Raw genomic sequence first — 27,459 nt, forward strand, 5'->3', positions numbered from 1 at the left:
GGCCGTGGGGGCGTGCCTAGAGGCGTCATGGAGCTGGTTCACCCTCATTGGGTGAACCGCTCACGTGACCGGCCTGCCGCGCCAAGAAATCAGCCCGCACGCCGCATGGACGCGATCACTGCCGTAAGGCAATCTGCTCGCTCGTCCGCACGGTCTGCGGCACCATGGCCCCAGCCATAGGGTAGGCAGCCAAGTCATTTTCAGGATAGGGTTGAAAAGGTTTATTTCGTTGTAAAGAAAAATAAATCAGACGTATTTTTCACCACGCATACTCTTGTTATATTGTCTGTGGGGACAAATGATTTCAGTCCTCTTAAAAGTCAGGATCACCCATATACTCATCATTTTATGGAAGGCAAGACATACGATCGCCCTCAAACCCATACCTGCTGACCCCGTAAACTTCAATAGGATCACCATTTTCAAAAGTTAGGATCGCCCTCTTGAACACATTAGCTGCCCCCGACCAATTTCTGTAGTATCACCTTATTACACACCCCAGTTACCACCACAGACTTTAATAGGCTCGCCCTACCTTAAACACATCAACTGCCCACACAGACATTAATAGGGTAAGCCTGTCCCATCACTGTACACCCAGGAATTCGCAGGATCACCCTCATACACACGCTTAAAACACAAATCTTGAACAAAGCGTATGGGTATCTCCGCTGCCTGATACCATACGCCTCACACGCTGACCTTTACCCCTCGCAGGCACACTTACCCGGACACCCACCTACAGTGGCAGATTTTTTTTAAAAATAGTGCCCTTTGGCACTTACCTGGTGCCACCCTCCTCTTCCAGCGTTGCGCCGTCCTGTTGCCATGGTAATGTGACGCCATGTTGCCGGCCGTGCATGCGTGATCGGTGCTTGCCAGCCGCTCGTACACGATTGGGTTTGCCGGGTTGCAAGCACAGATCACGAGCTGCCGGCAAGCGCCAAATTTTCCCACCTTAAGCCCGGGCCTATCGGGCCTAGTGAGAAATCCGCCATTGGCCACCTACTGTCGCTGTAAATTCTCCCCACTTACAACTTAGATTGTAAGCTCTTCGGGGCAGGGACTCCTTTTCCTATTGTTTTGTCTGAAGCGCTTATTCCCATTATTATAATATTATGTCACGTGTATGTAGGCACCACAGATACGTATTCTTTGTTCATCTAGTGTCTCTCTGACCAGGGGGTCAGAGTTGTATCAGAGGCAGACAATCTCTTTGTATTACAATATATAAAGTTCATTGTTCTAATATCACACTCGTGTATTTATTACTTCATTTTTAACCAGTTACATACTGTACTCACTTATTATAGTCTAGTTTGCGCTACCTATCCTGTTTTTTCGTGTATTGTAACGCGCTATGTATCTGGAATGGCGCTATATAAAGATATACATACATATCACTGCTTCAGCACAGGTGGCTCAATCTGTGGCTCAAAGACTGCACCACTGGTGCTGAAGCAGGGATATCCTGAAAACCTGACCTGTTGGTGGCCCTTGAACACTGGAGTTGCCCACCCCTGCATTATACACCAGGCAGCCACCTCTGGGGTGCAAACTCCTGCAGTACATTTCCATGTTGTGATCTGCACTGGGCACTACACAAACAGCTTACGTGCATACCTGCACACGTGTGTGTACCAACACCATCACGTGTTAAATCCACGCCTCTACACGCCTGCCAAGACTGAGGAGGAGGGTAGAGAATGTGTACAGACAGGGTTACCTGCAACCCAATCCCCCCCCCCCCCCCATCGAGATACAGGGGTATCAGAGACAGGGCTTAAATAACCTTTTGCTACAAGGTTACACCATGTTTGTTAATAGCAGTCGGCGAGCTAAGCGAGATAAGACGGCGTGCTGTGTACAGCGGAGGTACAATCCCCAACTAAGTGCAAATAAACACCCAGGACGTCCCCCCCTGGAATATATCAGTCCATTCACCTGGGATCTGGCACTAAGGGGTTAACTGAGACCACCACAAACTGGGTGCCCCTCTCCTCCTTCTGGGTGCCCCCCCCCCTCCTTCAACCTGTGAAGATCACATCAGATACCTATACCCCAGGGCGTCTTTTCTTAGGCCGCGCCTGTAGTGCCCGCGACCGTGACGTCACCCGTCTCCGCTAGCGAAAGTTATATTTCGCTTTGCGGCGGCGATGCGGGCGACCCGGGCATTGATTGGTTACGGGGCTGTCACATGAGGCGACAGCCACTGAAAAAGCAAATATGCCCGGCTTCAAAAAATCGCGTCGCCACGTCGCTTACTAAGCGCACGCGGCGGCGGCAGCGACAATTGCATTTGTCTTCGGGCGACGTTGCGTCGCCGGCACTATAAGCGTGGCCTTATACAGCATGGACAGTGGCTGCAGCGCTAAACAGATCATGTTTCCCTTCAGGCCGCTGTGCCACAGAGCTTACGCTCCGATGTAGCTGCACTGAGGCAGAGAAAGGGCATCGTCGCAGAGCTGACATTGCGGGTTTCACCCACCCCAGAAGCAGTGATTTTACCTCCTAAACGGCTCCTTCTGCCTACTAGCTCTGCACTTCTCTCTGCATATACGTCCCCAGGTATATAGGTGTGTAGATTAGATATAGAAGTATCTGTACCGTGTTAGCCGAGCTTAATAATCAAAAATGAATAGACGATACCGTTCGGTGGCTAACGAAATGCTTTTATTGTGCGAGCTTTCCAGATACACTGATCTCTTCTTCATTATATATTTATTTACTTTACAGAGCCAGAAACAGACAGTATACACAACGCCTGGAAAATCCGCCCCATGTTTTCCCTGATCCTGTGTCCCAGACACCAAACATACACACGTGGCACGTGGCGGTAGTCACTGATCTCCCCTCCCCCTGTTCTCTCTTCCCCTCCTGTCTCCCCTTCCTCCCCCTGTTCTCGCTCTCCCCTCCTGTCTCCCCCTTCCCCTTCCCCCTGTTCTCGCTCTCCCCTCCTGTCTCCCCTTCCCACCCCCTGTCCTCGCTCTCCCCTCCTGTCTCCTCTTCCCTCCCCCTGTTTCTCTCTTTCCCCTCCTGTCTCCCCTTCCCCTCCCCCTGTTCTCGCTCTCCCCTCCCTGTCTCCCCTTCCCTCCCCCTGTTCTCGCTCTCCCCTCCTGTCTCCCCTTCCCTCCCGTTCTCGCTCTCCCCTCCTGTCTCCCCTTCCCTCCCCCTGTTTCTCGCTCTCCCCTCCTGTCTCCCCTTCCCTCCCCCTGTTCTCGCTCTCCCCCTCCTGTCTCCTCTTCCCTCCCCCTGTTCTCTCTTTCCCCTCCTGTCTCCCCTTCCCTCCCCCTGTTCTCGCTCTCCCCCTCCTGTCTCCCCTTCCCTCCCCCTGTTCTCGCTCTTCCCTCCTATCTCCCCTTCCCTCCCCGTTCTCTCTCCCCTCCTCTGTTCCCTTCTTCCTTCCCCGTTCTCTCTCTCCTCTTCATTCCCTTCTCCCCCCCCTTCCTCTTCTCTTCTGTCCTTCTTCCCTCTCCCTCCCCCTGCTCACGTCTCTCTCCTTCTTCTCTAACCCTTTCTCTCTCTTCTCATCTCGTTCACTTCTTCCCTCCCCCTGTTCTCTATCTCCTTCTCTCTCCCCTCCCCGTTTTCTCTCCTCTGTCTCGTGATGTTTTTCTCTCTCTCCTCCTCTCTCTCCCTTCTTCCCTCCTCTCGGTAACTTCTTCCCTCCCTCCTCCTCTCTATCACTTCGCCCTCCCCCTGTTCTCTCTCCTCCTCTCTGTCACTTCTTCCCTCCCCGTTCTCTCGCTCTCCTCCTCTCTGTCTCGTGATGTTTTTGTCTCTCTCTCTCTCTCTCTCTCTCTCCCCCCCCCCTGCTCCTCCTGTGTATTTTGGAATAAATCCCCCTCCTGGGTACATTCTGTAAAATGACAGTCCCACCCCCCCCCCCCCCTATGCCTGGAAATGTCACTGTCACTGCATGCTACTTATTCCTCATTATTCTAGGTTTCCTCCAGTTTATCTGTCCCTTTTATTTCTCCTCTGTCCCTGCACCGTGTCACTTTCATTGTCCTCTGTCACCATCCCCCTGCTACTTTTGTGACTGTCCCTTCTGACTGTGACTGTCTCTGTCACTGGGCCCGTGTATCCCTTCTCCCTGTGACTATCTCCCTGTCCCCTTGTGTCCCTTCTCCCCGTGACTGTCTCCCTGTCCCCTTGTGTCCCTTCTCCCTGTGACTGTCTCGTGTCCCTTCTCCCTCTGACTGTCTCGTGCCCCTTCTCCCTGTGACTCTCGTGCCCCTTCTCCGTGACGCTCTCGTGTCCCTTCTCCGTGACTCTCTCGTGTCCCTTCTCCCTGTGACTCTCTCGTGTCCCTTCTCCCTGTGACTCTCTTGTCCCTTCTCCCTGTGACTGTCTCTCGTGCCCCGTCTCTCGTGCCCCTTCTCCCTGTGACCCTTCTCCCTGTGACTGTCTCGTGTCCCTTCTCCCTGTGAGTGACTCTCTCGTGTCCCTTCTCCCTGTGACTCTCTCGTGTCCCTTCTCCTGTGACTGTCTCTCGTGTCCCTTCTCCGTGACTGTCTCTCGTGTCCCTTCTCCGTGACTGTCTCTCGTGTCCCTTCTCCGTGACTGTCTCTCGTGTCCCTTCTCCGTGACTGTCTCTCATGTCCCTTCTCCGTGACTGTTTCTCGTGTCCCTTCTCCCTGTGACGGTCTCTCGTGTCCCTTCTCCCTGTGACTCTCTCTGCCCCGTCTCCCTGTGACTGTCTCATGTCCCTTCTCTCTGTGACGGTCTCGTGTCCCTTCTCTCTGTGACGGTCTCGTGTCCCTTCTCCCTGTGACTGTCTCTCATGTCCCTTCTCTCTGTGACGGTCTCGTGTCCCTTCTCTCTGTGATGGTCTCGTGTCCCTTCTCCCTGTGACTGTCTCTCATGTCCCTTCTTTCTGTGACGGTCTCGTGTCCCTTCTCTCTGTGACTGTCTCTCGTGTCCCCTCTCCCTGTGACTGTCTCTCGTGTCCCTTCTCCCTGTCTCTCATGTCCCCTCTCCCTGTGACGGTCTCTCATGCCCCTTCTGCCTGTGACTGTCTCTCGTGTCCCTTCTCCCTGTAACGGTCTCTCATGTCCCTTCTCTCTGTGACGGTCTCGTGCCCCTTCTGCCTGTGACTGTCTCTCCTGCTCGCGTCCCAGGGGCCTCCATTACTGGGCCTGCCCCATGGGACGTTTCGTTAGGCAGTCTCCGGGATTAAGGAGTCCCCGCGCTCTGTATTTACATCACGTGTCTCCTAATTAACAGGATGTGACACTCTGATGACATGAGTCTCAACCACAGTGTCATTGTCACCTGTGTGAGTTCTTACATCACCCCCTCCCCCCCCCCCCCCGCAGGGTGAGAGGCGCTCTCTGGGAGGGAAGGGGTTAATGGAGCAGGTCTGTCCAACAGAGCCAGGGCGGGGAATGTCACTGCCTTTGTAGTGGGTGAAAGAACCCATGACAGCACCTTGTGACCTCGGCATGTCACTTTGTCTCCTGCGCCCCAGCCAGCAGCACAATTAGATTGTAAGCACTGCGGGTCAGGGACTGCACGCGTGCGATGTACACCGCCACGTACACTGTCAGCGTCATGTTTTGGACGCGGTGGTGTCACGCGTCGCCCCGACTATGGGCGGCCGCTACGGACTACATTAGGTTGCTTTGCGGCTGCACGCCATCGTCAGTACTATAAGCGCAGCCTTACGGCGGCGGACAGGGTGCGATGCTCTGCAGAGCTCAGGCTAAGAGTTATCAGAGTAATGCTCTGCATGTCGGTACAGAGCACATGTGCAATGCTCTGCAGGGCTCAGCCCCAGGGGTGGGGGTGACGCAGGGATGGCGTAATCTACTGTAAACAAACTCTGGGGAGTCTGATGCAACCGAGGAAGGGGGGAGAGAGGGGGAGGAGAGAGAGGAGGAGAGAGAGGAGGAGAGAGAGGAGGAGAGAGAGGAGGAGAGAGAGGGAGGAGAGAGGCGTATAAAGTGCAGGGACAAAGCGCAGGGAGAAAAACAATCTGAGTGAGACATCGCTGGGATAGCACTGCTAGAGACTGAGACATCTCGAGACTGCTCCAAGGACCGATCTCTCCAGCACGCAGAGGGACAGCGCAAGAGACCGCTCATAGGACAGAGACAGCGGTCGCAGCACGCAGAGACAGCCCCCCCGCAGAAAGAGCGCAGGCGAGATGAGGGTGTCCTTCGTAGAAGCCGCGAAGCTGCAGCCCACAGACTTCGAGGTTCGATATTACGATGAGTACGAGTTCTACAACCTGACCGACCGCTACGCACGTAAGTGACCGTGTAGTGTGTGTGGCGTGTACGTGTGTGTGGCGTGTGTGTGTGTGTGTGTGTGTGTGTGTACGTGTGGCGTGTGTGGCGTGTGTACTGTGCTCTATGCATAGCCTTGTCACGGCCACACGCAGAGCTATGGAACATGCCAACCACACGTAGCGCAACATGCTAAGATGTGGAGCGATATAACGCGCAGAGTAATGTAATAACACGCACAGCAATATAACATGCAAAGCAAGATAATAACATGCAGAGATATAACACATACTAAGCGAGACAACACGCAGAGCAATGTACTCAGAGATATAATAACGGAGACAAGATCATTGCAGAGCTATGTAATAACACGCAGCGCCATGTCTATAACACGCAGCGCCATGTAATAACAGATAAGACGCAGAGCCATTTAATAACACGCAGCGCCATGTATATATAATAACACGCAGAGCCATGTATATATAATAACACGCAGCGCCATGTATATACAATAACACGCAGAGCCATGTATATATAATAACACGCAGAGCCATGTATATACAATAACACGCAGAGCCATGTATATACAATAACACGCAGCGCCATGTATATATAATAACACGCAGAGCCATGTATATATAATAACACGCAGAGCCATGTATATATAATAACACGCAGAGCCATGTATATATAATAACACGCAGAGCCATGTATATATAATAACACGCAGCCATGTATATATAATAACACGCAGAGCCATGTATATATAATAACACGCAGAGCCATGTATATATAATAACACGCAGAGCCATGTATATATAATAACACGCAGAGCCATGTCTATATAATAACACGCAGAGCCATGTCTATATAATAACACGCAGAGCCATGTCTATACAATAACACGCAGAGCCATGTCTATACAATAACACGCAGAGCCATGTATATACAATAACACGCAGAGCCATGTATATACAATAACACGCAGAGCCATGTATATACAATAACACGCAGAGCCATGTATATACAATAACACGCAGAGACATGTATATACAATAACACGCAGAGCCATGTATATACAATAACACGCAGAGCCATGTATATACAATAACACGCAGAGCCATGTATATACAATAACACGCAGAGCCATGTATATACAATAACACGCAGAGCCATGTATATACAATAACACGCAGAGCCATGTATATACAATAACACGCAGAGCCATGTATATATAATAACACGCAGAGCCATGTATATATAATAACACGCAGAGCCATGTATATATAATAACACGCAGAGCCATGTATATATAATAACACGCAGCGCCATGTATATATAATAACACGCAGAGCCATGTATATACAATAACACGCAGAGCCATGTATATACAATAACACGCAGAGCCATGTATATACAATAACACGCAGAGCCATGTATATACAATAACACGCAGAGCCATGTATATACAATAACACGCAGAGCCATGTATATACAATAACACGCAGAGCCATGTATATATAATAACACGCAGAGCCATGCTTACACACATTTCCTGCTTCAGTTACACTCTTAACCCCTCTGCTGTCAAAAGGGGTCAGCAACAGATAGCAAAGTACTCCAACTGTAAGGCGGCGTCCATGCTGCCGAAGACCGCGCCTTAAGGCATTGACCACGCCCATAGACCGCGCGAGCGACAGCAGAAGTGTGCGCGCGGTGCGAGAGGAATCGGTCCAAACTGATTTCTCGGCGTGACAGGGAGGTCACGTGACTGCCCCCCCAACCCACTCCGTGACGTCACAGACACGCCCCCCCACTGCGCGTCTGCCATGTCCAGAAAACGCTCCCGCTTACTGCGGGGTCTTCTGCTGCAGCCTAGGGCCGTGCCTATAGTGTCATCGTTGGCGAAACCCGTCGCCGTCGGCGAAAGTTATGTCTCGCCGGGCGGCGGGGTCGCGGATTCCGGCAATTTGATTTGTTCAAGGGCTGTCACGTGAAGCCGCTTGAAAAACCAAATTTTGTCGGCTTCAGATTTTCGCGACGTCGCTGTCTGCACGCGGCGACAATATATTTGTTTTCGGGCGACGTCGGGTTGCCATCGCCGGCACTATAAGCGCGGCCTTAGAGTGAAGGCAATGAAGGGGTTAAATACAGTAGCAGCAACTGACATGCACTCTCGCCTCTCCCTCCAGTGCCCACGGCTGCCAGGAAAGGCCGGACCAAGAAAGAGTCCCAAGAGAACACGAACCGCGCGAGTGTGTGCGGCCACGAGAGGAAGGTCACGGGCAAGCTTCAGCGCAGCGCGGCCAAGAAGAGGGGCAAACCTGGCAAGGAGTGAGGGGCAGGTGAGTGCGGGGGCAGGAGGGCATGGGGGAGAGAGAGGGAGGGGCAGGAGGGCACAGGGAGAGGGGCAGGTGAGTGCGGGGGCGTGGGGGGAGAGGCAGGTGAGTGCGGGGGCGTGGGGGGAGAGGCAGGTGAGTGCGGGGGGCAGGAGGGTTTGGCAGGTGAGTGCGTGAGGCAGATGAGTGCGGGGGCGGGGGGGGAGAGGCAGGTGAGTGCGGGGGCGTGGGGGGAGAGGCAGGTGAGTGCGGGGGCGTGGGGGTAGAGGCAGGTGAGTGCGGGGGGCAAGAGGGTTTGGCAGGTGAGTGCATGAGGCAGATGAGTGCGGGTGCGGGGGGCAGGAGGGCTTGGCAGGTGAGTGCGTGAGGCAGATGAATGCGGGGGCAGAGAAGGGGCAGGTGAGTGCAGAGTGCAGGTGAATTAAGGTGGCTGGAGAGATGAGGCAAGTGAGTGCAGTGGGGTGGGAGGGGGCATGGGAGAATGGGTAAGGAGCAGTATTCAAAGGAGAGGGGAGGGAGGGAGGGATGGAGGGAGGGGGGAGAGAAAAGCCAGGCGGTAGATGGGAAGGGTGTGCCAGGTTTGGAAGTGGTGAGAAAAACATGAGGCTGAGGGAGAGAGATTTGTAAACACAAGATGGGAGACGGGGGAGAGAGGCGCCATGGAGACCCTGCGAGCTGCATGACAAAGGGTTAATCTCCTGCTCCTCCTCTCAGGACTGATCTCCGGATGGCATCAGGATGCACGGACAGACGGCAACTGGACAGACACAGGAACCTCGGAGAGCCCGGGGAGGGGACAGGCTGCTTCCCCCCCCAAACACAGGGAGACGTGGAGCGCTGACACAGGGGAGGGAGATGAGTGACCTCAAGCCTGCTGCAGAGCAACGGGCTCCATCATCCCATGTACAGGAGCAGCAGAGCAACTGGCTCCATCATCCCATGTACAGGGAGCTGCAGAGCAACGGGCTCCATCATCCCATGTACAGGGAGCTGTAGAGCAACATGCTCCATCATCCCATGTACAGGGAGCAGCAGAGCAACGGGCTCCATCATCCCATGTACAGGGAGCAGCAGAGCAACGGGCTCCATCATCCCATGTACAGGGAGCAGCAGAGCAACGGGCTCCATCATCCCATGTACAGGGAGCAGCAGAGCATGGCTCCTCTAAGGCCCCCCTCATGGCTGGGGACAGCTGCAGCGCGTCACACCTTAACCCCTTCATGGCTGGAGAGTGGCAAAAAGGAGGGACCAGCTTAAAATGAAGGGAACACAAAATAAAAACGATGTTTTGTGAAAGACTCCGGTGTGTTTGTGTTATGTTGTCACACAGGTCCGCCAAATCTTACATTTAAACACACTGCCCCTGTCCCCATCCGTATGGGCAGGGGGCAGCCCCACCCCCTATACCAGAGGCCCAGGGCAGGGGGCAGCCCCACCCCCTATACCAGAGGCCCAGGGCAGGGGGCAGCCCCACCCCCTATACCAGAGGCCCAGGGCAGCCCCACCCCCTATACCAGAGGCCCAGGGCAGGGGGCAGCCCCACCCCCTATACCAGAGGCCCAGGGCAGGGGGCAGCCCCACCCCCTATACCAGAGGCCCAGGGCAGGGGGCAGCCCCACCCCCTATACCAGAGGCCCAGGGCAGGGTGCAGCCCCACCCCCTATACCAGAGGCCCAGGGCAGGGGGCAGCCCCACTCCCTATACCAGAGGGCAGGGTGCAGCCCCACCCCCTATACCAGAGGCCCAGGGCAGGGGGCAGCCCCACCCCCTATACCAGAGGGCAGGGGGCAGCCCCACCCCCTATACCAGAGGCCCAGGGCAGGGGGCAGCCCCACCCCCTATACCAGAAGGCAGGGGGCAGCCCCACCCCCTATACCAGAGGCTCAGGGCAGGGGGCAGCCCCACCCCCTATACCAGAGGCAGGGGGCAGCCCCACCCCCTATACCAGAGGCCCAGGGCAGGGGGCAGCCCCACCCCCTATACCAGAGGGCAGGGGGCAGCCCCACCCCCTATACCAGGGGGCAGCCCCACCCCCTATACCAGAGGGCAGGGGGCAGCCCCACCCCCTATACCAGAGGGCAGGGGGCAGCCCCACCCCCTATACCAGAGGGCAGGGGGCAGCCCCACCCCCTATACCAGAGGGCAGGGGGCAGCCCCACCCCCTATACCAGAGGGCAGGGGGCAGCCCCACCCCCTATACCAGAGGGCAGGGGGCAGCCCCACCCCCTATACCAGAGGGCAGGGGGCAGCCCCACCCCCTATACCAGAGGCCCAACTTACACACAGCACACAGCTGAAAATAACATTCCTTTATTCTGATGTAGAAAAGCACAATACGCCATGACCCGGAGGGGAGACGGTGTTACCGGCGGCGTGGGAAGGACGCGGTAACACGTTGTACCCCTGCAGACCCCACAATTGGCAGTTTTCACAGTTTATCCTCTATATATTAAAAAAAAACAACCACCACACAAGGCGGCCCCACAAGAATTTCCTACCCCCTGAAAACAGACATAATGCAGCATATAAATGAATCCCGAGTATGACCACAGACCCATGCTTAATTACATCAAGGCGGCAGTCATCGACTGGTTAAAACGTTACCCCGACGGGGTGCCCTCTGCCCTCAGGAGGTGATACTCTGTACCATTATACCGAGCGGGCGGCATATTATATCCTAAACATGAAAATGCTGCTTTAACCACTTCAATGCCACAGCGGCCCGCATCGCTCCAGCACTGAGTGGCTGCTCATAATGGTAGAAGATTAGGGGAGGGGGGGGGGGGTCAGGGGTCACCCCAAGTCGCCCAGACGATAATAGCTGCATGTTAGTGTCACTGGCTCTCATATTGAGCTGGTTAACCCTTCATTCCCTGAAGGGGGTGTGTTTATTTGAGGGGGTTTCACATCCCGTTAAAGGAGTTGGCTTCCGCGCTCCGGAGGTTTGGGGGGAGGGGGGGGTCAGCTCATGTCATGTTCCCCCACGCTCTGCTTCAGGTAATCTTCATACAGCTGTTTCTGGAGAGAGACAGAGAGGCAGTGCGTGAGAGGCCTGCACAGCGTTGCACCACCACCTGCAGAACATCGCACCCGCCCCTTTAAAAAACAACTCGCAACAGATCTAGTGCCACTGCAGGGTTAATGGAGCAGAAGTCTGCATTAACGGCTGCCGGGCTACGCTTACTTAACCCCTCCCTGGTCCATGCGTCACTTACATAGCCCTGGCTGCAGAACATCACTCAATCCGTGAAGCAAACCCCACCTATTAGCCTGCCCCGCAGGAGTGCCTCTCCCCCCCAGCCCCCTCCCCCGCAGGAGCGCCTCTCCCCCCCCAGCCCCCTCCCCCGCAGGAGCGCCTCTGCCCCCCAGCCCCCTCCCCCGCAGGAGTGCCTCTCCCCCCCAGCCCCCTCCCCCGCAGGAGTGCCTCTCCCCCCCAGCCCCCTCCCCCGCAGGAGCGCCTCTCCCCCCCAGCCCCCTCCCCCGCAGGAGCGCCTCTCCCCCCCAGCCCCCTCCCCCGCAGGAGCGCCTCTCCCCCCCAGCCCCCTCCCCCGCAGGAGCGCCTCTCCCCCCCAGCCCCCTCCCCCGCAGGAGCGCCTCTCCCCCCCACCCCCTCCCCCGCAGGAGCGCCTCTCCCCCCAGCCCCCTCCCCCGCAGGAGCGCCTCTCCCCCCAGCCCCCTCCCCCGCAGGAGCGCCCCTCCCCCCAGCCCCCTCCCCCGCAGGAGTGCCTCTCCCCCCCAGCCCCCTCCCCCGCAGGAGCGCCCCTCCCCCCAGCCCCCTCCCCCGCAGGAGCGCCCCTCCCCCCAGCCCCCTCCCCCGCAGGAGTGCCTCTCCCCCCCAGCCCCCTCCCCCGCAGGAGTGCCTCTCCCCCCCAGCCCCCTCCCCCGCAGGAGTGCCTCTCCCCCCCAGCCCCCTCCCCCGCAGGAGTGCCTCTCCCCCCCAGCCCCCTCCCCCGCAGGAGCGCCTCTCCCCCCCAACCCCCTCCCCCGCAGGAGCGCCTCTCCCCCCCCTCCCCCGCAGGAGCGCCTCTCCCCCCAGCCCCCTACCCCGCAGGAGCGCCTCTCCCCCCAGCCCCCTACCCCGCAGGAGCGCCTCTCCCCCCAGCCCCCTCCCCCGCAGGAGCGCCTCTCCCCCCCGCCCCCTCCCCCGCAGGAGCGCCTCTCCCTCACCTTCTTGTGTCCCACCACCTCTCGCACGTATTCCTGGCGCTCCTGCAGGTAACGTCGCTGCTTCTTACTCAGAGTCTCACGGGTCCTGAGAGGAAGAGGAGGGTAACAGACAGCTGTATATAGGGGAGTGGGGGTATGTATAAAACCGTTTTTTCTTACGCCCAACACATTACAGCAGGGGCGGCCAACTTCAGTCTTCAGGTCCACCAACAGGTCTTCAGGCTATCCCTGCTTCAGCACAAGTGGCTCCATCCTTACAACAGCACCACCTGTGCTGAAGCAGGGATATCCTAAAAACCTGACCCGTTGGGGGTCCTGCAGGACTGGTGTTGTCCACCCCTTGCCTTACAAACTATACGGTTCTAAGACTAGGAGTAGCCTGGCCGGCAGGAGTGGGAACCGTGTGAATGAAAGAGAGCGGAAACTGAAGATGATCCGACTCCAAAAGACTGTTCATGGTGCAGAGGTTCAGCAAAGTACCCGGCCGCTCCCCCTTCTCTTACCGTGCACCCCACAAGTGGAACAACCTACCGGAGACTCTCACAGCCGCCACCGGTCTAAGTTCTTTCATAACGAAAACGTTCTCACATTTTAATCTGGTCTGTAACTGACACACTATCTGTAACTGTGCACGCAATGTCTTGTATATAATGTATACCCTGTTAATTTATGTAACTGTATTTGTAACCATGTATTATTTGTCATCTTAACTGTGCCCAGGACATACTGTACATGAAAACGAGAGGTAACTCTCACTGTATTACTGCCTGGTAACACGTTTTATACACAAGTAAAATAAATGTGGAAGAAACAAGATCTTTTTAGAGAACTTTGCACTGAGCCTCAGGAAGAACGTTTTCTAGCAGTGTGGTCTGCCGTGCACACTTATTAAGAGTCCACGTTACTGATCCATATGACTGAGCCTTAATGTGGCTAAAACGGAGCTCCTCATATTTCCCCCTCACCCCCCGGTCCAATATCCTCTCTTTCTCCCCCCACTCCCCCCCATCACAGTGAAGGGTACCAACATCCTGTCACCAAAGCACGTTGCCTAGGAGTGACATTTGACTCCTCCATTCACGGCCTGGCTTTAATGTGTCCTTTCTTCCTCTGTAATATTGCCAAGATCCGCCCTTTCCTCTGTCAACGTACTGCAAACACTCGAATGCTTACCCTTATCCTCTCCCGTCTGGATTACTGTAACATACTACCAACAGGCCTCCCTGCCTCACATCTTTCTCCCTGCAATCTATCCAACATTCAGCTGCTAGAATCATTTCACTTTCTCCCAAAACAGTCTCCGCTCATCTCCCCAAGTCCCTCTTCTGGCTTCCTATCAAATTCCAGATTACCTGCAGAGTTCTCCACTTATCTGCTCCTTCCTACATAAATCAGCACTGATCTCTCGTTATACCCCTGCTCGCTACTCAAAACAGTCTCCTTTCCACCTCACCAGGAAAGGTATACAGGGATATACCTAATAAGTAAAGATGGGAAGGATGTTGATCCAGGGAGTAATCTGAAATTTGGAATCAGCAAGGAATTTATTTTCCCCCTGTATGAGATATCATTGGATAATGTGTCACTGGGGTTTTGTGTTTGCCTTCCGCTGGATCAATATACTGCAAGTTCGGATATAGGATAAAGTATCTGTCGTCTACATTTTAGAATAGGGTGAACGTATGTCTTATTTCAACCTCATCTACTATGTAACTATAGAGGAGGTGCATGCTGGGTATTATTTAGAGACCAGAAAACTATTGAATGGATTTGAAATGAAAAAAAAAAAAAAGTGTCAGTTACATCATCACAAGAGTGCAGACATTAAAATGGCAGTGGGCCGGACAGGGGGCGTGGAATGTGTGGGGCGTGGAATGTGGAATGCGTGGACATGCTCACGGTGCCAACTCCCTCCCCACAGGTACCTGAAGCAGCTCCGCGCCAGCAGCAATAACAGCGCAGAGAGAACCAGGAGCGCCAGGAAAACGTAACCGAGACAGTCTCCCGGGAGCAGAGACCACAGGGTGCTGAGAGGGGACTGAGAGGGGACAGGGAGAGCGGAGATCACATATAGGGAAGGCAGCATTCAAACGTACCTCGCGTTAGACATGTCAATCCAGAAAAGCTCTAGAGCAGCCCTGGTCACTGCACTAGAGCAGTGGTTCCCAACGCCAATCCTATAGAAACCATAACAGGCCAGGTTAAGGATTTTCCTGCTGGAGTACACGCAGTTCATCCAGAATGAGTTCTCTACTTGCGCTCATGTGAGGACAGCAATAAAACCAGGACTGGCAAAGGTCCGTGGGGACTGGGAGTTGGAAGCCATTGTTCTAGAGTTCTGCCGCCCATATTGCAGCAAAACAGCCTCTGCTAGAGCCGATTCCCATCACAGCCTCCAGATCAGCCCCGTCCCCCCCAACCACTCCCACAAAATCGGAAAGGGACTCACCAGGTACATGCCCAGGGTCTCCGCCGCCGCCTCCCCAAGGAGAGCATTCCAGAGCTCCGGGGAGGTGCTGCCGAATAGGGCAGAGGCAAAAAGGAACAGCGGGAGCAGGAAACCCCCCAGACCGAACAGACAACCACGTACGCGAGAGCGGCGGTTACCTCGCACCTTCTCACTGCGGGGGAGAGACCGTCCTAAAATCACCAACAACCCTACAGCTGGAACAAAACCTTTAGCCATGTCACACCACCCCACAAAGAGCCACAGACCCAACACGGATAAGCCAGTGTTTAACTTTTTTTTGGTTAAGGAACCCTATAATTATATTATGAAATTCTGAGGAACCCCAACCCTCTCTAATAGCGCGTCTGAGATCAGATGCATTGTAAGGAACCCCAACCCTCTCTAATAGTGCGTCTGAGATCAGATGCATTGTAAGGAACCCCAACCCTCTCTAATAGCGCGTCTGTGATCAGATGCATTGTAAGGAACCCCAACCCTCTCTAATAGCGTTTCTGAGATCAGATGTATTGTAAGGAACCCCAACCCTCTCTAATAGCGCGCCTGAGATCAGATGCATTGTAAGGAACCCCAACCCTCTCTAATAGCGCGCCTGATGTCAGATGCATTGTAAGGACTCCCAACCCTCTCTAATAGCGCGCCTGAGATCAGATGCATTGTACGGAACCCCAACCCTCTCTAATAGTGCGTCTGAGATCAGATGCATTGTAAGGAACCCCAACCCTCTCTAATAGCGCGTCTGTGATCAGATGCATTGTAAGGAACCCCAACCCTCTCTAATAGCGTTTCTGAGATCAGATGTATTGTAAGGAACCCCAACCCTCTCTAATAGCGCGTCTGAGATCAGATGCATTGTAAGGAACCCCAACCCTCTCTAATAGCGCGCCTGAGATCAGATGCATTGTAAGGAACCCCAACCCTCTCTAATAGCGCGTCTGAGATCAGATGCATTGTAAGGAACCCCAACCCTCTCTAATAGCGCGTCTGAGATCAGATGCACTGTAAGGATCCCCAACCCTCTCTAATAGCGCGTCTGAGATCAGATATATTGTAAATTCTTCAGTATTTGGTACAAGTTTCAAGTGACCCAACAATTGCAGGGAACCGTGGTTGAGAAACACTGGTATAAGCCCTTAACCAGATCACAGCCTTCTCACTCAGACAATCAGAAGGATTTTAAGCCATTATTAACCCCGCCAGCGCCCCCCTAACCCTGGCTCTCACTTGTCCTCCAGCAGGGCGGCCTCCACGCTCTCAGTCAGTTTCTGGCAGTCTCTCCCCAGGGTGTTCAGAGTGGTCTGCACGGTCTGAGTGATGGTCTTCTCTATGGTTTTACAAGCCTCTTCTATCTGGTTCACGCAGCGGCTCGGCTGGAAGGGCGTTATAAGAGGGGGAGGGCGTTATAAGAGGGGGAGGGGCGCGGGACTGAGCCCCGGCATCTTACGACTTGATTGGTTTATGGGGAGGCACCTCCTCTATAGAGTGGGGCCTGTGTTACAATAATTCACAGTTCCTGTGTGTGTGAGCATTATATAGGGGTGCCTCACTGTACAGAGGTAGACAGACACACCCTGCATACAAGGGACATCACTAAAGTTGCTGGGGACGAGTATTAATACACAGTTGTGTATAGGAGGTACGAGTTGTATACAGGGGTACGTGCGGCACACAGAGGGTCCTCACCTTGTTGGGGTTGGGTATGTAGATAGTCGGCATGTCGAAGCCGCACTTGTTCAGCCCGGGCCTCTTGCACAGCTCCTGCACTATCTGCATCAGGACTCTCTGGGGCAAGAGAAGCAGCGATGAGACGTTCCCTCCCTGTGATCTCTTCTAGAGCACGGATCCCCCTCCCCAGGGCACGGAGAACCAGAAGTGCCGTTCCCTCATTAAAACAAAACAGTAGGTTCTAAAGGCCAAGGACTGGCTTTCTGGAGCCAGTGTGGGGTTCTGGATGGGACGGAGGTAGAATGCTCTGTAACTTTCAAGATCTTTGACCTGTCCTTCCAGAACCTACTTCTACATATCAAAAAGGCCACCCTAGGCCCTACTTTCTTCTAGAGCAACAAAGAAAACTTGATGCGGTTTCACTTCTAGAGCACAGTCAGCCTGCCTTTCTAGAACCAAAATCGTGTTGTTTTTTGGTGTTTTTAAGCTTCTAGAGTGCGCTCGTTCCTTCTGGAGACACACACACGACCTTTCCCGATGTCTAGAACACAGGTGGTCAAGTCCTTAAGCCCCCCTCCTCCCTCAGGTCAGGTTCTCCAGATATCCCTGCTTCAGCACGGGCGGCTCAATCAGTATCAGCTGCAGCACAGGTGGCTCAATCTGATTGAGCCATCTGGGCAATCGGTAAAAACCTGACCTGTTGGATGGGGCTTGAGGACTGGAGTGGAGCACCCCGGCTCCAGTGCAACCCGTCCCAAATCCTGCTGACCCCAGAGGTCCCCCCCAGTACCTGCCGGTCGCTCTCCCCGCCAGCCTCGTCCGCTTTGCTGAGGTAGAAGTGCAGCTTGTCTCCGTGATGCTCGTTAATTTTCTCCACGATGTTCAGGGTCCGTTTGCACAGGGCCTGGCCCATCGGGTCAAAGAAAACCAGCACCAGGTCACACAGCTCCCCTGAGAGACACAAACACATAGTAGGAAGCCGGAGAAACCACCCTCAGCTCACTCTATCACCGGGCCGCAGAAACATTCGATTGCAAGCTCTATGGGTCAGGGAGCCGTGCCTGCAACATGTTATGTACAGCGTCGAGAACGCCATCAGCGCTATATATAGGGTCCAGTACGCCATCAGCGCTGTATATAGGGTCCAGTACGCCATCAGCGCTGTATATAGGGTCATTGTATATATAAAATATATATTACAGAGATAGACACGTTTGGGTGCGTCAGTAACCCTACAGCTGAAGGTTTAGATCTTTGGTCAACAGGAGACATGGCTCACACGTGGCTGGTTATGTATCGCTCACACGTGGCTGGAACGTATCGCTCACACGTGGCTGGAACGTATCGCTCACACGTGGCTGGAACGTATCGCTCACACGTGGCTGGAACGTATCGCTCACACGTGGCTGGAACGTATCGCTCACACGTGGCTGGAACGTATCGCTCACACGTGGCTGGAACGTATCGCTCACACGTGGCTGGAACGTATCGCTCACACGTGGCTGGAACGTATCGCTCACACGTGGCTGGAACGTATCGCTCACACGTGGCTGGAACGTATCGCTCACACGTGGCTGGAACGTATCGCTCACACGTGGCTGGAACGTATCGCTCACACGTGGCTGGAACGTTGCACTGACAACCAGCAGGGTGACCGAGCTTTAGAAGCATCCGTCCCTAAACCCCTCATGGACTTGTCTAAGAGGAGAGCGCGCTCGGGATATGGATCAGGAGACGGGCACGCGCATGTGATATCACAGGCTGGCGCACACACAGCACCCTCACCTAGCCATAGGATGGCTCTGTCCACATCGAAGGGGTACTTCATGTCACCGTCCACCAGGCCCGGAGTGTCCACGAATGTCACCAAGCTGAACTTCTTCTGCCGTGACGTGGAGATCTCCGTGCACAGGTACTCGGACACACCTGGGAAGCGGGGGTAGAGGAGAGGTGTGAGAACACGCGCGTGCGAGGACGCGGACACACCTGGGGGAGGGGGGGGGGGGTAGTAGAGGAGAGGTGTGAGAACACGCGCGTGCGAGGACGCGGACACACCTGGGTGGGGAGAGACAGGCGAGGCCGCAGAGAATCAAACTGTGATGGGGTTAAATGGGCTGCAGCTGAGGTCACCCAGTCACAGGATCCATTAGATCCAGGATCTCCCCCGCTGACTCCTTGGGGCCCTGGCATACTCCCCCTGCTGGTGTTAAATAGGACTGAATCTGCCCTCCGCCACGCAGGGGCCCTCATGTCGGAGGGGACTGGCTGAACTAGTCGGTGCGCGGTGCGCTGAGCACATCCTTCTGTGCATCCCTCACTGGCCGAGGTCACACAGAGACTCAGAGGCAGAGCCGGGACTGTTACTTACCCTGAAAAGACTGCAGCGGTTTGAAGTGAGGATACAAATGTAACGTCGCATCTCCCTATAAAGAGAGAAGGGGAGAGCTCAGAGAGACATGCAGGGAGCGAGCGGGACACACACTCACAGCGACACACACACATACACACACACTCACAGCGACACACACACACACTCACAGCGACACACACACACACTCACAGCGACACACACACACACTCACAGCGACACACACACACTCACAGCGACACACACACACACACACACACACACAGCGACACACACACTCACAGCGACACACACACACACAGCCACACACACACACACAGCCACACACACACACTCACAGCCACACACACACACTCACAGCGACACACACACACACACTCACAGCGACACACACACACACACTCACAGCGACACACACACACACACTCACAGCGACACACACACACACACTCACAGCGACACACACACACACACTCACAGCGACACACACACACACTCACAGCGACACACACACACACACTCACAGCGACACACACACACACACTCACAGCGACACACACACACACTCACAGCGACACACACACACACACACTCACAGCGACACACACACACACACTCACAGCGACACACACACACACACTCACAGCGACACACACACACACTCACAGCGACACACACACACACTCACAGCGACACACACACACACTCACAGCGACACACACACACACTCACAGCGACACACACACACACTCACAGCGACACACACACACACTCACAGCGACACACACACACACTCACAGCGACACAGCGACACACACTCACAGCGACACAGCGACACACACACACACAGCGAAACACACACACACACACAGCGAAACACACACACTCACAGCGAAACACACACACTCACAGCGAAACACACACACTCACAGCGAAACACACACACTCACAGCGAAACACACACACTCACAGCGAAACACACACACTCACAGCGAAACACACACACTCACAGCGAAACACACACACTCACAGCGAAACACACACACTCACAGCGAAACACACACACTCACAGCGAAACACACACACTCACAGCGAAACACACTCAGACACTCACAGTGAGAGACTCCCTTTTGCGGCCACTTGTAATAAAAGTAAATCCCTGGGTCTCGATGGCGACCCCCGTCCTCTGTATGTGTTCTTCTATATACCTGGGGAGGGAGGGGAGAGAAGACGGCAGCAGCTCCATTTAACCATCAACTCTGTCCCATGAGAGCTCAACTCCAACTGCACGGACTGGGAGAGTCACTGGGGGGGGGGGGGTGACTCAGTTCAAAGAGGCTTTGTATAAACACGCGTATCCCTGGTGTCTGCTGCATTATACACAGCCAAGCCTGCCAGGTTTAGGAAGTACAGAGCCAGAAGACCCACTCAGAGGCAGCACTTATCCCGGATTCTGCTATATGCTCAGATTTGAGACTGTCCCCCTCCCCCGGGTCTCAGTTGACAGTCGGCTGCTTCTCACCAGTTAATGAAGCTGCTCTTCCCGGCCGAGTGATTCCCCATCAACATCACCGTGATCTTCTTCCGCGGCGGCAGGAGAGAGAGCTGCAGGTGGGAGGCGAGAGCGACGAGACCTGAGGGGAGAGAGAGACATGAGGGCAGAGCCTGGGGAGTGCGCGCCAGGTGGGAGGCGAGAGCGACGAGACCTGAGGGGAGAGAGAGAGAGAGACATGAGGGCAGAGCCTGGGGAGTGCGCGCCAGGTGGAGGCGAGAGCGACGAGACCTGAGGGGAGAGAGAGACATGAGGGGAGAGCCTGGGGAGTGCGCGCCAGGTGGGAGGCGAGAGCGACGAGACCTGATGGAGAGGGGGAGAGCCTGGGGAGTAGGCGGGCAAGCGATGGGGGGGACGTGGATGCGAGAGCGACGAGCCTGAGAGAGAGAGAGACATGAGGGCAGAGCCTGGGGAGTGCGCGCCAGGTGGGAGGCGAGAGCGACGAGACCTGAGGGGAGAGAGAGAGAGACATGAGGGCAGAGCCTTGGGAGTGCGCACCAGGTGGGAGGCGAGAGCGACGAGACCTGAGGGGAGAGAGAGACATGAGGGGAGAGAGAGACCTAAGGGGAGAGAGAGACCTGAGGGGAGAGAGAGACATGAGGGCAGAGAGAGACATGAGGGCAGAGAGAGACATGAGGGCAGAGAGAGACATGAGGGCAGAGCCTGGGGAGTGCACACCAGGTGGGAGGCAAGAGCGACGAGACCTGAGGGGAGAGAGAGAGACATGAGGGGAGAGAGAGAGACCTGAGGGGAGAGCCTGGGGAGTGCGCACCAGGTGGGAGGCGAGAGCGACAGACATGAAGACAGAGCCTGTAGACAAGACCTGGGGATGGGTCAGGGGAGACGCTCTGCAGGATAAATGAGGTCTGCCAGGGTTGTGATGGTCTGCGGCAGTTAGGATCCAGCTTGGCATACCTTTACATAATCACTATGCGCAGGGCATAGATAAACTCAACCGCGCCTGCGACCTGGAGCGCGGGGACGTGTTACATTACCAGCGGGCTGAAAATCACACACACACACCCACCAGAGAGGGGGCTTCCCCTCCGTGTACCCCCCATGCCCACACGCCAGATTTGTAAACTGTATATAGATATCTATCTATGTTTGTGATGCAAATAAATGTCGCGTTTCACTGTCCCTCCTGCTCTTTGTGCTCTGACAATTATTGACAAACTAGCGCTACGATACCGCAGCGAAGGCCGCCATTATAATCCACATCAAGAGCCGTGCTCTTGCCGACGCTCCGCCGTAGGGGGGGGGGGGTGGGAGTGTTAGGGTGCGACGCTCCGCCGTAGGAGGGAAGAGGAGTGTCAGGATGCGACGCTCCACCGTAGGGGTGGAGGAGAGTCAGGATGCGACGCTCCAAGGTAGGGGGGGGGGGGGAGAGAGGAATCTCAGGGTGCGATGCTCTGCATAGGGGGGAGAAGAGTCAGGATGCGACGCTCCACCGTAGGGGGGGGAGAAGAGTCAGGATGCGACGCTCCACCGTAGGGGGGAGAAGAGTCAGGATGCGACGCTCCACCGTAGGGGAGGAGGAAAGTCAGGATGCGACGCTCCACCGTAGGGGGGAGAAGAGTCAGGATGCGACGCTCCACCGTAGGGGACGGAGGAAAGTCAGGATGCGACGCTCCACCGTAGGGGAGGAGGAAAGTCAGGATGCGACGCTCCACCGTAGGGGAAGAGGAAAGTCAGGATGCGACGCTCCACCGTAGGGGAGGAGGAAAGTCAGGATGCGACGCTCCGCCGTAGGGGGGGAGAAGAGTCAGGATGCGACGCTCTGCGTAGGGGGGGAGAAGAGTCAGGATGCGACGCTCTGCCGTAGGGGGGGGGGGAGGAATGTCAGGGTGCGATGCTCCGCCGTAGGGGGGGGCGGGGAGTGTGTCAAGGTGCAACACTACGCCGTAGGGGGGGGGAAAGAGTCAGGGTGCAACGCTACCCCACAGGGGAGGGGGGGGAAGAAGAGAGGGTGCAACGCTACCCCACAGGGGAGGGGGGGGAAAGATTCAGGGTGCAACGCTACCCCACAGGGGAGGGGGGGGGAAAGATTCAGGTGCAACGCTACCCCACAGGGGAGGGGGGGGAAAGAGTCAGGGTGCAGGCAACGCTCCCCCACAGGGGAGGGGGGGAAAGAGTCAGGGTGCAACGCTACCCCACAGGGGAGGGGGGGAGTCAGGGTGCAACGCTACCCCACAGGGGAGGGGGGGGAGTCAGGGTGCAACGCTACCCCACAGGGGGAGGGGGGGAAAGAGTCAGGGTGCAACGCTACCCCACAGGGAGGGGGGGGGGAGTCAGGGTTCAACGCTACCCCACAGGGGAGGGGGGGGGAGTCAGGGTGCAACGCTACCCACAGGGGAGGGGGGGGGAAAGAGTCAGGGTGCAACGCTACCCCACAGGGGAGGGGGGGAAAGAGTCAGGGTGCAACGCTACCCCACAGGGGAGGGGGGGAAAGAGTCAGGGTGCAACGCTACGCCATAGGGGGGGGGGAAGAGTCAGGGTGCAACGCTACGCCGTAGGGGGGGGAAAGAGTCAGGGTGCAACGCTACACCGTAGGGGGGGGGGAGAAGAGTCAGGGTGCAACGCTACACCGTAGGGGGGGGGGGGGAAGAGTCAGGGTGCAACGCTACGCCGTAAGGGGGGGGGGGAAGAGTCAGGGTGCAACGCTACGCCGTAGGGGGGGGGGGGAAGAGTCAGGGTGCAACGCTACGCCGTAGGGGGGTGGGAAAGAGTCAGGGTGCAACGCTACGCCGTAGGGGGGGGGGGAAGAGTCAGGGTGCAAACGCTACGCCATAGGGGGGGGGGGAAGAGTCAGGGTGCAACGCTACACCGTAGGTGGGGGGGGGGGAAGAGTAGCAGGGTGCAACGCTACGCCGTAGGGGGGGGGGGAAGAGTCAGGGTGCAACGCTACGCCGTAGGGGGGGAAGAGTCAGGGTGCAACAACGCAACGTGGTGGGGGGGAAGAGTCAGGGTGCAACGCTACGCCGTTAGGGGGGGGGAAGAGTCAGGGTGCAACGCTACGCCATAGGGGGAGGGAGTGTCAGGGGTGCGACGCTCCTGCAGTATGGGGTGGGGGGAGTGTCAGGGTGCGACGCTCTGCAGTATGGGGTGGGGGGAGTGTCAGGGTGCGACGCTCTGCAGTATGGGGTGGGGGGAGTGTCAGGGTGCAATGCTCTGCAGTATGGGGTGGGGGGAGTGTCAGGGTGCGATGCTCTGCAGTACCTGTGTCGGGCTCGCTGTACAGGGAGTGACAGTCCCGCAGGATCCGCTCAGTAACGGGCACGGCCCCGGACATGGCCTCCGCGTTGGCCGCTGCTCGCGCCTTCACCTTCCCTGACATGTCTGCGCCTCCCTGTCAGCCCGAGCAAAGCCGGCTCCTTCTAGAGCACACAGGCACCGACCCGGAACCGGAACTTGTAGTCCGCACGAGCCCTCCCCCGCACGAAAGCTGACGGCGGTAACAAGCCCTGAGAACTACAACTCCCGACACGCAACGCGGCGCAAAGAGTGCAGATTGGGACGTGGCATGACGTCCAACTAGCTGCGGGTAATAGAGATGTGTCTGGGCTAGATGGTCACTCTGCTTCCGGAGGTTTTGAAGGCAGAGTGCCACCATCTTGGTAGAGGAAAGAACTCATTCATTACACACACATTAGCACTATCAAGTCTTACTCATTCTCACCATTACTGGTTCTAATCTGTAGACTTCAGTGGGAAGGGAATATGATTGTTTATATTGCTAATAAATAGTAATAACTCTTAAATCATACTCAACATGGTAATTTACAGCAGCAATACTACATTCCCCATTTTTGTCTTCTTTTTATGTGTAAAGCATGTGACAATGTATAATTCTATATTCGTATCTAAGCTGGCAATGTTACAAATCTGTAAAATTTCTGATTGTGTGCCTAACGAAATACCGCCTTTCAGTTTCAATCAATCCTTCAGTCAGTGTAACTCAGCAGCTACAATGTATTCCTATATTACTAAGGTAACATGATCTATTGTTACAGTTTGCAGCTCAAACTTCTGGGAACATTGGCAACAAATTCTCACGAACAGAAATGTGTTACAAAGATCTTGTACTGCTGGGGAGGTGGGCTCAAACCTGCTATAGAAAATCAAAGGATGCTCTGTATATTAAAACTCATTACAAATGCAATTTTGGTGAGGGGGGTGTCTCCCAAGTGTGGCGATTTGTGGGGATCTCCCGCAGGCTCTCCCAGTGGCACAGTGCAGTCAGGAGGAGCCGGTGATGAAGTCCCTGCGGGGGATGAGGCTGGAGTCGGTCACAGAGATGCTGTGAGGAGGGGAGGTGGGTGATGGCGGTGGCATGTGTGGGTTGGTGTGTGTTTGGGAGGGGAGACTCTTGTGAAGTTACTGTGGTGGTGTCTGCGCATGCGCTGTGGTGAGCTGCCAACACTCGCTACGGCCTCTTCTGCCAGCAGTGACGTCACTTCCGAGACTGCCCTCCCGTCTCCACGAAGGCGATTTACTCCCAGGAAAATGTTAATTTGGTCAGTGCCAGCATAGAAGTTTCACTTCAAAAACACAGTCACTCTTATCTAATACTACAAAACTGATTTATTAACAAAAAACAGCTAAGATTTCACGTGTTTTGCTGTTTTAATCATATTTTAGTGACAATCCAAAAGACACCCAGACCCTGCAACATTGGGTAAATGAAAATAGGTGCACTTCAGTTCCTCTGTCAATGTTGGATACTGGAGCTTACAAGCCAGCGAGACACTTCCATGCAATGTATTGTATGCAAAGGCCATTTTAACCATTAAACACTTCTCTTTCTCCATTTATTTGTCTATGCCAACATGTACATTAAGGAGAAGTAGCCACCATCTCCCCCCCAACCTGTCGATGTTTTGTCAAACCAGCCGTTGATCTTCAAGATGCTGTAATTAGCTGCAGGTTTCGAGCTTCCACCAATGAGTGACAGGCAGTGGAGAACTGGAGTCGAAAATGTGGTGGCGGCCGTCTTGCCGCAGGGGCTCCACCGCTGCACACTCCGACCGCCGGAGTAAGGTAAGGGGTTAAGGTTATTAGGGTATGGAATTAGGGGAAGGGGTTAGGTTTTTTGGGAAAGGGGTTAAGGTTATTAGGGTATGGAATTAGGGGAAGGGGTAAGGTTTTTTGGGAAAGGGGTTAAGGTTATTAGGGTAGGGGGTAGCGTTAGTATTGATGTTTAAGATTAGGGATTTTTAGGAGAATGTTGGGCGCTTACCTCGGCGGCAGAGCGGCCGGCGGAGACATGTCCCTGTGGCGCAGTGCGTGGCGGCAAAACGGCTGCGATCAATTGTCCGGGACCGGTGGAGAACTACCGCTCACACGAGCAAAAAAACAAACAGGTACAATAGGTACAGGACATAGAACCCAGGTATAGTACCCTCCATGGGCGTCCGCGGGGGGGGCAAGGGGGGGCGCTTGCCCCCCTGGATCCTCGCATTAATTTAATAAAATATGCTGGGCCGTGGCCCAGGATTGGATGGGAGGCGGGCTTTAGCGAAAGTAGACAGCAGCAGTCACGCAGGGGTGGGGGCCGCCACGCTCTCCCGCGCTTTTGCACACCAGCCAGTACCTCGATCGAACCGTCTGTTTCATTCCAGCCTCACCGTCCGTCTGAACCCGTGGCCGCATACGGTAGGGACTCGTGGGACCAGGGAGAGATGGAGATGCGGGGGAGAGAGGGAGATTGGGGGGGCAAAGAAGCTTGGGGGGGGCGAGGGAGATTGGGGGTGGGGGGAGGTTGGGGGGGGCAGGGGTGGGGGCCGCCACGTGCCCTCCCGCTCTCCCGCGCTGTAACTCCCCATCCGGCACCCAGACTCTCCCTCTGGCCCTCCCTCCTGCACCGGAGAGAGATGGGAGATGCAGGGGGGGGGGAGAGATAGGAGATGCAGGGGGGGAGAGATGAGAGATGCAGGGGGGGGAGAGATGGGAGATGCAGGGGGGGGGGTGAGATGGGAGATGCAGGGGGGGGAGAGATGGGAGATGCAGGGGGGGGGGGAGAGATGGGAGATGCAGGGGGGAGAGTGAGATGGGAGATGCAGGGGGGAGAGTGAGATGGGAGATGCAGGGGGGGAGAGATGGGAGATGCAGGGGGGGGAGTGAGATGGGAGATGCAGGCGGGGGAGAGAGATGGGAGATGCAGGGGGGGGAGAGAGATGGGAGATGCAGAGGGGGGGAGAGTGTGTGTATGAATAATGTGGTGCAACTGCATGCAATGGTGTTTTTTTAATATTTAATATTGCTTTATTAACCTTCAAGCTTTCTCAAATTTGTTTGAAAATGCACCATTTGTCCACTTTTTTTTCAAAATTTTCTCGGGGGGGGGGGGGGGGGGAACCCCCCCTTATGCTGGTCGGGCTCGCTCGCCACGGTGCACTCACCACCACTTTCACGCAGGGCACTGGCCGTTAAAATTATGCCCCCCCCTGAAAAAATTTCTGCGGACGCCCATGGTACCCGCTAAGATAAATGGTGCAGTCGGAGGGTATGGAGGTTTAGAGAACGCTGTAGAATATAATTTCATCTATATCTGAAACCCTCACGTTGGGTCATTAAAAATGTCACAATTTTCGATGCATCTCCATTCATGTTGGTGACAATATTGGAAAATGTTTGGTTTTAGTGGTAAAAACTAAAAAAAACAACAA

The 27,459-nt window shown here is 55.4% G+C and overlaps 2 protein-coding genes across 2 annotated transcripts; one reads left to right on the forward strand and one right to left on the reverse strand.

Moving 5' to 3' along the window:
- Positions 1-5,950: 5,950 nt before the first annotated feature.
- NUPR1 (nuclear protein 1, transcriptional regulator) lies at positions 5,951-9,870 on the forward strand. The gene is made up of 3 exons (XM_075584942.1): positions 5,951-6,254; positions 8,426-8,578; positions 9,287-9,870. The coding sequence occupies exons 1-2, from the start codon at positions 6,152-6,154 to the stop codon at positions 8,569-8,571; spliced, it is 249 nt and encodes an 82-aa protein (XP_075441057.1). The 5' UTR covers positions 5,951-6,151; the 3' UTR covers positions 8,572-8,578; positions 9,287-9,870.
- A 996-nt stretch (positions 9,871-10,866) lies between these two features.
- On the reverse strand, positions 10,867-24,289 carry LOC142486336 (uncharacterized). The gene is made up of 12 exons (XM_075584964.1): positions 24,011-24,289; positions 20,762-20,873; positions 20,354-20,447; positions 19,240-19,294; positions 18,657-18,797; positions 17,662-17,822; positions 16,890-16,988; positions 16,431-16,576; positions 15,189-15,360; positions 14,665-14,777; positions 12,740-12,824; positions 10,867-11,590 (listed from the first exon to the last, which is right to left on the reverse strand). Exons 1-12 carry the CDS (start codon positions 24,126-24,128, stop codon positions 11,534-11,536), a joined length of 1,353 nt encoding a protein of 450 aa, XP_075441079.1. The 5' UTR covers positions 24,129-24,289; the 3' UTR covers positions 10,867-11,533.
- Positions 24,290-27,459: the final 3,170 nt, after the last annotated feature.

The sequence above is a fragment of the Ascaphus truei genome, unplaced genomic scaffold (genome assembly GCF_040206685.1).
Source record: "Ascaphus truei isolate aAscTru1 unplaced genomic scaffold, aAscTru1.hap1 HAP1_SCAFFOLD_819, whole genome shotgun sequence".
NCBI classification, from domain to species: domain Eukaryota; kingdom Metazoa; phylum Chordata; class Amphibia; order Anura; family Ascaphidae; genus Ascaphus; species Ascaphus truei.